At 47.4% G+C, this 13080-nt stretch overlaps 1 protein-coding gene across 1 annotated transcript in view; it reads right to left on the bottom strand.

Moving 5' to 3' along the window:
- The window catches only part of SRP72 (signal recognition particle 72), a 42396-nt gene that overhangs the window by 11210 nt on the left and 18106 nt on the right, over positions 1-13080 (bottom strand). Inside the window, exons 6-11 of the mRNA XM_032782990.2 lie at positions 10110-10141; positions 9332-9456; positions 9182-9239; positions 3432-3563; positions 1544-1672; positions 507-579 (exon numbers count right to left, since the gene is read on the bottom strand). Coding sequence (XP_032638881.1) covers positions 507-579; positions 1544-1672; positions 3432-3563; positions 9182-9239; positions 9332-9456; positions 10110-10141 — 549 coding nt within the window. The remainder of the gene's footprint in view (positions 1-506; positions 580-1543; positions 1673-3431; positions 3564-9181; positions 9240-9331; positions 9457-10109; positions 10142-13080) is intronic.

The following is a 13080-nucleotide window of genomic DNA, read 5'->3' as shown; positions in this document are numbered from 1 at the left end:
TGAATGCCAGCTATCAGCACAGTGCCCAGGGCTGCCCTCCACTTGCTCCACAGGCCCTGCCCCCTGGGGCACACAACCCACACATTGCATGGACAATGCCAGACTCAGACAGGAGCACTGATTTCCATAGGGCACTCTCTCAGCAAGAAGTACTATCCCCTAATTACAACCCCTTCCCCTGGTAACTCTCTCACAGACACTAGAGGGACGGGGCAGCCCTGTCCAAGAACTGATCAAGAGAAAAATGGTTCTGGCCAAATGCCTAGGACAGCTTGCTTTAATGCTGCTCACTGTGAGAAGTGGAAACGCTGTCCCAGCCTTCCTGCAGGGCTGTGAAGCGCAGTGTTCGCGAACTCCATCCTGGATGGAGCTGCCTTGCTGGGGCTCACAGCAGCAAAAAGCCATTCTCAGTCCTGGCTCTCTAGACACTAAGACCAGTGACAAAGGTTTGGGTATTTTTACCTAGAATTAAACAAGCATTTCCTAGCAAAAAAGGGCACTGGTACCTTGAGCGATTTTCAGCTGTGCCATCGTCAGCTTTATCTGTGCCGAGTTGGCAGGGCTCTGCTCTGCAAAGTCCTGAGGGCGAGAGATGCAAGGGCACATGAGCATGTTCATGAACACAGCGCGTCAGCCTTGGCCAGGGCCCGTTTTAAAACCAACTTCAGAAAGAAAAGCTCAACTGTGTCATTTGAAGCCAGGGAGCGAGCCAGTTTGAGTAGAACTACTCCACACAGAGTCCTGAATTGCTTCCATGGTCTGTCACTCCTTCCACAGCGCTGCTCCATTCCACCACAAGCAAGTCCCAGGGTCCATGCCCTCACCGCACACACCAGCTGCTCCCTCTAGGCAGACAGCTGGCAAGTGCAGCATGCCAGGTGACACTCGACACCAGGATCGAGGCCTTGTTTACATGAGGAAGCTGCATCCATTTAAGTAAACCAGTTAAAGTGCCATGCAAACATGACTTCAGTTTAAAACCAGCTTATTTCAATTTAGCAGAAGTCTATTAGGAACAGGGCATTCTGAAACAGAAGTGTCCACAGAGTCTTTGGCACCGGTTTAAACCTCAATTTTAAGTAAACCAGTGCAACCTGTGCATGTAGACAAGGCCAGAGAAGGGCTGTGGACACCCCTTTGGGATGAGAGGCCAGGAAAAGTGAAGTCCTGCCTTCCAGAGGAGCACAGTCCCAGGCACCAGCACCCACCAGGTCCCTATGGGGAGGAAAAGCAGCCCTAGCTCCACCGTCATAGTGAAGGAGGCCCTTTGCCAAGTGGGGCTCTCCCATTATAGAAAGAACACATCCTTCATGATCACAGCATGGGAATGTAAATGTCTCTCCCAAGCACTGCTAAGCCCTGCATAAGCCACACTCATTATACAACACAATGACCATTGCAGGTGGTTGAGCTAACATCCATTTCTGCACTGTGCAGTGTTTCAGGACTATTAATTGCCCCTTGTACCAACTCCATCCGTCAGGTTCCAGTGCAGGAACAGCCCTCCACTCTCCAGACCAGCAGGAGGAGATCAGTCACCCACCTGTAGGAGCTCTATTGCCTTCGCATGCTGCTTCTCTCGACAGAGCTGGGCAGCCTGGATTAGCACAGGTAGCAGGTGCTCAGGGTTCTGAGACTGTAAACTTGCTGACAGCTTGCGGCACTGATCTGCCTAAAGGACACAAGGAAACGTTTTCCTCAGTATTAGTGACCAGTCAGTGTGACTGTGCAAACTCCACAGAGAGAACAGGGCGAGGGGGCTAGTGGGGCCCGACATTGCCTGCCATCAGCTGATTCCAAGAGACACTGCATCGCCCATTGAGGACCAGATTATACTGCCCTAACCGGGCATGGGACATGGTGGCGGTAGAGGCTGTACAAACAGGGGAAGTCACTGGCCCAAGGAGATTCCGACCCACGATTCCCACATGGCAGGGCCTTTGGGTGATAACCACAGCCATCACTCTACACTCCTCTACATCTCTGTGTGCAAGCAGCTGGTTACTACACTGGCCACAGCCTCTTCAGTGCCCCCTTGTGCTCCTCCTGCCAGCTTATTACATCTGTCTAGACACTTAGACAAGCCCTACGTTACCTGCAGGATCAGCGGGCAGCAATCAATCCAGCGGGGCAGGGGGGCCGATTTATCGCGGCTAGTCTAGATGTGATAAATTGTCCCATCGACTCCAGTACTCCACCACAGCGAGAGGCGCAGGCGGAGTCAATGAGGGAGCGTCAGCTGTCAACTCACCGCAGTGAAGATACCGCGCTGAATAGATCTAAGTCATCGACTTCAGCTACGTTATTCATGTAGCTAAAGTTGCATAACTCAGATCGATCCCCCCCAGGGTAGACCAAGCCTTAGGGTCTGGGGGCAGAGACAGTCGGTTATATGCATCCAGTGCCTAGCTCAAATCAGCATCAGAGCCTGTTGGTGCTACCACAGTAATAAACACATTATCTGGGAAGAGACTCTCCAAGCGAGGTGCTGTGTGAGCCACCATCAGATGAATTTTTCTCAAAGGTTCTCCCTTTTTTCTCACTAGAAATGTCTGTGTGGGAGAGGGAGGAGCTAGACACACATAGGGGGGTGGAGTCTGATTTAACTAAGAGCTCTGGAAATGGAAGGGGAACTAGGCGAAAATGCCCAGAGCACCCCTTCTGCCAGATTCTGTAACAGACAAAGGATAAATCTCAGCTTCTGCACACATGCAGCTCCAGGCATTTATTTCTTGCTAGAGTGCCTCAATCTCCCTCATTACAAGGCCACACTGAAAGCTGCCATCAGCAGCCAGTGTGTAACCCCATGAAGTGCCTGCACAGGTAGCTCTCTGTGGTCTAGAAACCAGACAGTATTTTTGTTAGTTATTTAGACTTCTATAAAGCTCACCCATCCAAACCACTGAGCTCCTGGACCCCGATATTAGTACCAAATCCATTATTCCTGTGTTTTTGTTCTGGCAATGGACGTTATTGGTCCTTGTTAACAAGAACAGCAGTATGCACATTTCCTCATATAGGGCAATGCACAATTTCTTCTCAATCTGCACATACCCAGTTAATACTATTTTAATAAACAATACATTTACCAGGATAGTCATGAAGTTTTTCTGATAGGTATTAAACATTATGGGCCAGATTTTTATTTTTTAAATGCTCATCTCCAGTTTAGGCACCTAAATGAATTGGCCAGATTATCAAAAGGCCTCAGCAAAAAGATTATTCTCAATATGAGCTGCTGGGTGCAGAGCACTTTTGAAAAAAAATTTAGCATTTAAAATTCACTCCATCTCTGGACAACATCCTGACTATTTTGAGGGGGAAAGAACAGTCTATGGAGATCTGACTAGATCAACTGGATTTACATTTCTGCTCAAACTCCTGTGACTGATCGTAAATCTGTACCTAGCAGACACAGGACAGTTCTCTACCTGATTGGTGTACATAGCCAGTAAAGCTTTGTTGAATTCGATGGCCTGGAGCTGTTTCTTGGAGAGTTTGTGCTCTACGCCGTCTGCATTGGTCAATTTCACTTTTTTCTTTGAGTCAAAGACATTTTGGTCCTGTAGGAAACAAAACTGAGATCAAGCCAAGTTCCACTACTTTCATTAAATGGTGATCTCTATCTGGGCCCCTAAACTGACTTCATCCTTCCCCACACCACATGCAGAATGGGCAAGGAACACCCACAGGCATATGTTTCTGCCTTATTTGCCAGCACTGGGCAGCATAAAGAACACAAGAAAGGAGCCAGTGAGGCACGGTGACTGGGAGGGGAATAAGATAGGAGAGCATAGTGTGGTTAAACATCTATATAGCCTCCATTACGGTGCTACCTGAGCACCTTACAACCTTTACTCTCTTTATTCTCAACACCCCTGTGAGGTAGGGCCATGTTGTCATCCCCATTGTACAGATGAGGAACTGAGGCACACATTTGACAAAGGTCACAAAAAGAGTTTGTGGTAGAGCAGGGACAGAACCTGGGTCTCCTAAGTCAGCACCTTTCCCTCTGGGCCACATAATCTGAGTCTCCCCTCACTATTCTCCACCATAAAAACACAGTAAAAGTATATAACTAGCCAAATCCTGTCTTATAGAAACAGTATTTGCTTCCTACAGCAAAGCCTTCCTAGACCTCCTGGGAAAGAAACAAGACCTTGATAACTGCTGACAGAAATCAACCTTTATGCTTGTTTGTTCACTTGCAAGACCGACTTTGTAATTCTCACTGGTTTCTTATTACAAAAAGAATTCATTTGCTTGACAATAAAAACACAAATTAACCAGTCGCAATCCTTTTGGAATGTTACATTATTTATGTATTTATGTGATTTCCCGTGAGATACATACACAAAAGAGCATTATGAGAGTCAATAGTTTCCCCTGGAGACTCTCTCATGTTCCAGAGTTTTCATTTAACAAGAAATCAGGCTTATGGCTGTGAAGAACACTTCCCAAATGTGAACCAAGTGTAAACTGGAGCTGTGATACGTAACTAAGGCCTGGTCTACACTGACCTAGTTGTGCATGTGTCTACACTCAAATTGGTCTCCCACCAGTGAAATTACCCCGTTATGCCAACATAGTAACACCTCAGCCTGAGCAGGGGAGACCACAATTGATGTGCTTAAGTCAGCACAATACAAATATAGGCTCTGCGTTAGTTACACTGATCTAACTGTCCTCCAGCATCTGTTTCAGTGCTCCACACTGACCGTGCTGGTTACCATTGTGAAATCCACTGCGCAGGGGTCATGGAGATCAGAAGCTCCTCCCCTTTAAAGCCTGGCAAATTTTTGAAATTCCTTTTTCTAATTGCCTGTCTTGGTGAGCACACTTAGCAGCTCTCCACTGTTGAGTGGAGCTGCCCAGCTGACCATGCTGACTACACACTCCAGCCTGGAGCAGATAGGAGATATTGGATCTTCTGGGCTGGTGGGAAGAAGAGGCTGCGCAGACACAGCTCCAATCCAGCCATAGAAACATGGATCTGTATCAGCAGATTGCTCGTGGGATGCAGAAGGGGTACGAAAGGGACAGTAGCAGCATCAGGTGAAAGCAGGCCAGTGAGGCCAACAGTCAATGCAGGGCTGAGCCACAGACCTGTCATTTTTACAAAGAGCTACATGCCATCCTCTGAATGGCGAGGAGGAGGTGGTGCTGGTGGGTGAGGAAGAGGAGTATAAGGTCATGCGACCGGTGGGATCCACCTGTACAGCAAGCCAGGACCTGCTTTTGACTCCACTGCCGTCCAGCCAGTCCCACCAGTGGCACACAGGTGAGCCTGATGCAGGGAAGGAACCTCGGGTAGGTATGTAGATAACTTTTCCATTACAGGGATGGCACCCCCAAAATGGCAGGACACAGCTGTTGACTTTCCATTACTTTACTCGTGCTAGAAGAAGGAGTGGTACAACCAAGAGAGGTAGAGTTGTTATCTGCTTTTCATTCCCCTCAGGAGATAGGCCAAGTGGAGCAGCCTGTTTATATGCACCGGGATGTCTTGCGAATCCTCCATCGAGATCTCGAGGAAACTTTCATGGAGGTACTTCAACTGAAGGTTTCTAGAGAAGGCAGCCTTATCTCTTCCGCCGCGGTGGGACACTTTCCCATGCCAGTCAGTGACAACTTCAGCAGGCTCCACTGAAACGCGCAGGTTAGCAGCACACGGACCCTGGTGGCTTTGGGATGCTAGCAGCAGCTTTGCTCTCTTTGCCTTTGTTACCCTGAGGAGTGAGAGATCAGCTAAAATCACCCCTGCCTGTGGGAAACAGTGCCAGTGCTCAGTGCCATTGCCCTCTGCTACTAGAATCAAGAGGTCATCGAGTCCAGTCCTCTGCCCTCATGGCAGGACCAAATACTGACCATCCCAGATAGACATTTATCCAACCTACTCTTAAATATCTCCAGAGATGGAGATTCCACAACCTCCCTAGGCAATTTATTCCAGTGTTTAACGACCCTGACAGTTAGATACTTTTTCCTAATGTCCAACTAAACCTCCCTTGCTGCCAGTGAGCAATTCCTTCTGCATTTCCCCAACCCCAGTGGGTCATACTCACCAGGCTGGTATGGTGAGTGGGGCCATGCACAAGCAATCCCAATCCCAAGCAAGAATATAGAGCTTACAAAGCTAGGGGAGCAAGGGGAGTGAGTTCAGCAGCAGTAGTTTTACTCTCTGTAGTGAATGCGCTGATAATGAACCGCTGTGTGTTGTATCTTCAGCTGCTGCCACTGCGGCCTTCAGGGTCTCCCCCCCACACCCACAGGACACCTAAGCCAGATGAGGAGAAGAAAGAACACGACTCAGGATAACATGTTCAACGCGACCCTGCAAGCCAGCGCTGCATCGGACCACAAGCACAAGGCCTGGAGGATGAACATTGCGGACAGCCTGGAGAAGGGAAGAGTGGAGAGGAGACAGGCCCAGAAGTCCCAGAAGGAAAAAGAGAGGGAGAAGCACCAGGACATAATGGAGCTTCTCAGACAGCAAACACAGATGCTGCAGACTCTGCGGGACCTGCAGGTTCAACAAGCCTGGGCTCGCCTCCCTCTGCAGCCCATTGCAAACTCAATAGCGGGACCTGCTCATTAACCTCCCCCCAACATTCCATGTGGCATCGAGGTCACTGCACTACCCCTACCACTCCACCTGGGGGGGCACTGAAGACAATTGCAGCTTCACAGACACAGACCTGTGAAAGCCACGGTTGGTGTACGTGTAGCTGAAATGGATGTGAACGTTCTTTCCCCCTCATAAGTTCTGTTCTCTTATTTTTTAAAGTTTTTATTAGGTTTTTAATGCATTTGTTTTAAAATTGCATGGGGGATTTTTGCACTGAATTCTGTTACAGAATAAAATTATTTTGAACATAATTATTTCACAACACATACAACCGCATGCTCAGCAATTTAAAAATAATAATTGGAGACATACCTAGCTCCTAGAACTGGAAGGGACCTTGAAAGGTCATTGAGTCCAGCCCCCTGCCTTCACTAGCAGGACCAAGTATTGATTTTTGCCCCAGATCCCTAAGCGGCCCCCTCAAGGATAGAATTCACAACCCTGGGCTTAGCAGGCCAATGCTCAAACCACTGAGCTATTCCCCGCACCTCCAAACCCACCAATTTCCTGTTACTGCATAATGTCACACAACTCATAGATTCAGTCCCAATTAAAATTCATAGGTACATTAGCAACTTTACAGCAATCACTATAGGATTCCTACTAGGCCACAAGAGTACACCCCTACTCCCCCCACTACTCTGGTTCACTATTAAAATGGTCTTTCAAAATCTCATTGAACCGCATAGCTCCACACTGAGCTCATCTAATAGCCCTTGTAGCCAGCTGTTCAAACTCAGCAGACAGCCACTCCACCTCCACCATAGCAAAAACTTTTCCCTCTTTGCTTCACATATATCATGCAGGACACAGCAGGCAGCTATAACCATTGGGATAGTCTTCTCACTGAGATCCAGTCTTGTGAGTACACAACACCAGCAGCCCTTCAATCAATCATTCTGTCATTCAACTGTCATTCTACACCTGCACAGCAGGGAGTTGAACTGTTCCTTGGAGCTGTGAAGGTGGCCAGTGCTCAGCTTCATTGGCCAGGGGAGTAAGGGGGCGGCTGGGTCGCCCAGGATCATTAGCGATATTTCAACATTCCCTGTGGTATTCCATATACCAGGAAAAAAGTCCCTGCTTGTAGTTTTCTGAACAGTTCTGTGTTCTTAAAGATGCAAGTGTTCTGCACCTTCCCTGATCAGCCAACATTGATGTCAGTGAAGCATCTCCAGTGATCGACCAGTGCTTCTATAACCACAGAAAAGGAGCCCTTTCTATTGATGTACTGTGTGGCAAGGTGGGCTAGTGCCAAAATGGGTATATGCGTGTTGTCTATCGCCCCACCACAATTCAGGAACCTCACTGCTGCAGATCCATCAACCACGTCCTGCGCATTGCCTAGAGTCACAGTCCTATGTAGCAGGAGGTGAATAATGGACCTGCACGCTTGCATCACAACAGCCCTCAGGGTGCATTTCCTGGATCCAAATCATTCCCGACTGACCAGTAGCGATCCAGCATTGCAAGTTTCCACAGTGCAATCACTACTCGCTTCTCCACTGTCATTGCAGCTTTCATTTTGGTGTCCCTGCGATGGAGGGCTGGGGTGAGCTCAGTGCACAGATCCAGAAATTTGGCCTTGTGCATCTGAAAGTTCTGCAGCCACTACTCTTCATCCCAAACCTGTATTACAATGCAATACCACCAGTTTCTTGGTCCTAGAATCGGTGCCCCCCTGTCTGAAGCCACCACCACCAAATTTGAATTGGTCCTCTGTGTCCCCCACAGCAATCTGTCCTCCATGAAACCATCATGCTCCCTATTCATTCAGTTCTTCTTGTTGCTCTGCAAATATTTCAGGATCTTGAGTCCAATGCTTGCAGAGGTGGAGTGAGACTAGATAAGAAATGTCTCCTCCGTTATGCTATTTGTATAGTTTTTTCAAGTATAAAAATACTGTTGTGGCTGGGCACTTGATGTAAATTTCACTGTAGTCATCCATCAGGTTTTGAAGACAGCACAAAAGCCTCATGTCCGCAATGTGCGCTAATAGCTTGCACAATTCACTTTAGAAGTTAATGAAGCACAAGCACAACACACTTAAATCTAGTATCTTCCCATTTCCCCAACTCCCTCAATTCTGTACCAGAAAAAAATTCTCTCTCACACATACACACCCCCTTAGTCTGGAAGCTCCAGTCTTCTAAAACCCGGATCCTGAAAATTCCTAGGCACACGTGTAACTCTAGTCATGCAAGCAGCGTGACTGGCTCCAGTGGGACCCATTTGATTGCAAAAATGATCCTGCACATAGATACATTCAATCTGTGTTTGTAGGACTGGGGCCTATAAGGATAAAAATATAATGGAAATACCAGTGTAACAGCAACGCTATAAATAGAGCTTTCATGCTAGAGTGCTTCTTCCATTTGAAAGCAAGTACATATTTCAAAGAGAGATGCAACTCTGCACTCCTTCTGCACACAGAACCCACCCCCCCCACCCCCCCACCCCAAGGCCAATGGGAGCTTGTGCATATGGTGAGTTCTGAGTTCATTCTCATTTCTTTGCAAAAATGCTTTAGAAAGAGGATGGGCAATTCTATACCTTGTTAATAGTGATGATGTTATTTGCAATTACAGCAATCAATCCCACATCTGTCGGCCTGCAGAACAAATGAGAATGAAAGGCACAGCTATTAGACAGCAGGCTTGTCACATGTGGAATGATACGAGCTTGTTTGAATGAAGCACTTACTTTAATTTGATGATTTGATTGTAAAGCTGAAGAGCATCCTCTGTACGCCCCTGTAATTGCATGATATAGGCCATCTGACCGTGAATAATGGCCAACTCAGCCTCGATGTCTTCCTCAGTTACATCCTGAAGGAAAATTCAGACAAAACAAAGTGAATCTTACCCCCTCCTGTGCTCTCTGGCTTCAGCGTTTGGCAGAAGACCTGTTCCTTTTTCCGAAGATCTTGGGCAAAACCATCAGTCACAATCCCCACCACTAGAAGAGCAGATCTTCAAAAGACACGATTACACACATTCACGTCTTAAACCCAAAAAATAGGGGCAAAAGACAGCGCTGCCTTTAACAATAGAAATTACACTCCCAACCCATGTATGTGCAGTCTGCTTCCACCCTACAGACACACCAAAGTGTGCTGGATATGAAACAAAAATGGTGGGCCTGATTCACCACAGCCTCAGCACCTCTGCAGTGGGTGTACCACCCATCCCTCTGATGTGGTAGGAGTACACCCACATTGCACTGATGTAAAAGGGGCTGCAGAAGGGGCAAGGCAGGAGACAGTCCGTCCCCAAGAATTTACATTTCAGCAATAGGCAGAAGGACAGCTCACACCTCAGGAGTGGTATTGGGAACATGAATTTAGGCAGATTGGTCACTCTTGCTGGGTATGATATTGCATAGCAATTTAACAAGTGATCACATGGCTAATCCCTGGGGCACTGCTTTGAAATACTTCAGTGTAAAATGCACATTACTCAGAGTAACAGCAACAACTTACAGAGTCTTCTGAAAGCGACTGGCGACACAGATCTAGAGAAAATAATTTGAAAGACAAAATTTAGAAAGGGTTAATTCTTACCTACAGGAAAGCACAGAACAGGAGGATGGCAGGAATGTCTGTTTATATCATGTGCCATTGTTGATACTAAGTGAGGCTTTTACAAAGTTTCACAGGTCCTTTTTAATGCAAGAAAGTAAGGAAATGACTGGGTGCGTGTGGGAGAGAGATAAGATCTACAGTGAAATTTTTAAATAAGTCAAGAACGCAAGAGACATTGCTCCTCCAGAACTCTTTTTGAGTACTCAGGTTTTCACTTGTTTCTCTCCTTCCCCTGTTCATTTTCTTTAAAACTAGTTTATGATCGTTCATGAAATAGCTCTCTGCACCATAACTACTTGCCTCTCATATGACCTTACCCAGACTTAAAAGACTGATGTAGATTTTGTCCCTCTCCTTTGTGCAGTTATGCCTCACTAGTTCCTTCTGGTTTTCATCCCCACTTTCATTCCAAGTCTACTCTTCTCATTCACCTACTGCTCAGTAAGCAGTTTTGCAGTGTGATAAAAGCAGTGAAGCTCTGTGTTTTCCTAAAGATTACTGTCTCAGAGCCTGGATTAACTAAGAAGGGCCTGCACCTCGTCTTGCTCCACACAACTGTAACTAAGTCCATGTCTACACTTACCTCCAGAGAGTGACTGATCCAATGGGGGTCAATTTATCGCGTCTAGTGAATACACAATAAATCAGACGCCGAGCACTCTCCCATCAACTCAGGTACTCCACCGGAGCAAGAAGCGTAGGCAGAGTCGACGGGGGGGGCCATCTGCAGTCAATTTACCGCAGTGAAGTACATGGATCTCAGCTGCGCTATTTTTGTAGCTCAAGTCAAGTAACTTAGACTGACTTACCTCGCTCCCACCCCCCACACTGCACACCAGGACTAAGGTGGAGACTGAACTGTGTTATTTGTTACCATGGTATCCAACAGCAAACACATCTGAAGGGTTCCCATTATGTTCCACAATTAGATCATAAAAAAGCAAAATTACTAAATAGGAATGTACACAACTAGCACTCCTGATTCCACAGTAACATTATAGATTAGATATTGAACCAAAAAATTACGTTAGAAGTACATGAAGGTTGCAAAGTCAAGCACTCCAAAGTCATGAAAGGCCAGAATTAAGGTTGCCTGTGCAAGCTTAACTCAGCCCCCTTCCTCAATTGGTTGGGCACACACAGAATCTTCAACAAATTTTGCTGTAAAACTAACAAACCTCTACTAAGCCTGTGAGAATTGAGATTTTCAGAGATGTATAGCTTGGGATGACATAAGGCACATCCATGACACCAGGGCAACCCTTTGCCAAGTACTGAATCCTTGCTCTGTTGCTGGGACATGGTAGAAATTCTCAGTGAAACTGCTGTAAGCATTGTTTGTTTATTTTTTAATATGGACAAACTGAAAAACGGTTACTTACCTTTCTGTAACTGTTGTTCTTCGAGATATGTTCATATCTATTCCAGTTAGGTGTGTGCGCGCACCGCGTGCACGGAAGTCGGAAACTTTTTCTCTAGCAGCTACCTGTAGGGCCAGCTGGGGAGCCCCCTGGAGTGGCGCCAATATGGCGATCCATATAAGAACCTGCCGGCCCGACCCCCTTTCAGTTCCTTCTTGCCAGCTACTCCAACAGAGGGGAAGGGGGTGGGGGGAATGGAATAGATATGAGCAACACATCATCTCAAAGAATAACAGTTACAGAAAGGCAAGTAACCGTTTTTTCTTCTTCAAGTGATTGCTCATATCAATTCTAGTTAGGTGACTCCCAAGCCTTACCTCAGAAGTGGGGTCGGAGTCAAGGAACTGCAGATCGGAGAATCGCTCTGCCAAAGGCCGCATCGTCTCAAGTGCGCTGAACGATGGCATAGTAGGACATGAAGGTGCGAACGGAGGCCCACGTGGTGGCTCTGCAGATTTCCTGGAGCGGAATGTGCGCCTGAAAAGCAGCTGATGATGCCTGAGCCCTTGTGGAGTGAGCCGTGACAGCAGGCAGAGGGACATTTGCCAAGTTGTAGCAAGCACGAATATAACCAATGATCCACAAAGATATCCGCCGAGAGGAAACCGGAGCACCTTTCATCCGCTCCGCGATGGCGACAAATAACTAGGTTGTTTTATGGAAGGGCTTTGTTCGGTCTATATGGAAAGCGAGTGCCCTTCTAACATCCAGGAAATGGAGATGCTGTTCCCGAAGGTCAACATGTGGTTTGGGGTACATGGAAACGGGACATCACTTTTGGCAGAAAGGCCGAGTGAGGCCTTAGTTGAACCGTATCTTTATGAAAAATGGTATAGGGTGGATCATAGGTGAAAGCCTGTAGTTCGGACACCCGGTGTGCAGAAGTGATGGCCACTAGGAAGGCGACCTTCCAGGAGAGAGAGAAGTGAACAGGTGGCCAGCGGCTCAAAAAAAGGGCTTATAAGGCAGGAGAGGACCAGATTAAGGTCCCACGCAGGCACAGGTGGCTTCGTTGGAGGAAGGTCCGGGTGCAGGAGACGACCGTGGTTCTGGGAGATGAGGTCGGGGTCGAGAGGAAGGCATATGGAAACTCAAACTGACAAGTCCAGCAGGATTGGGTACCAACACTGGCACAGCCAGGTGGGGGCTACCAGTATGACATCTGCCCTGTCCCGGCAGACTTTGAGGAGCACCTTGTGAATGAGTGGGAACGAGAGGGAAGGCATAAAGCAACTGGCTGGACCACGTGATCTGAAAGGTGTCTGCTATTGAGCCCGGGCTGTGACCCCAAAAGGAGTAGAAGGTTGGGCACTTCCTATTGATCTGTGAAGCGAAAAAGTCGACTTGAGGAAACCCCCAAATGTGGAAAACAGAGCAAATGACGTCTGGGCGTATCGACCACTTGTGTGTGAGAAAACGCCTGCTCAAGCTGTCTGCCAGTATGTTCT

The sequence above is a fragment of the Chelonoidis abingdonii genome, chromosome 5 (genome assembly GCF_003597395.2).
Source record: "Chelonoidis abingdonii isolate Lonesome George chromosome 5, CheloAbing_2.0, whole genome shotgun sequence".
NCBI lineage: Eukaryota > Metazoa > Chordata > Testudines > Testudinidae > Chelonoidis > Chelonoidis abingdonii.
The sequence above is the reverse complement of the archived record's forward strand: the minus strand, read 5'-3'. Positions and strand labels throughout refer to the sequence as shown.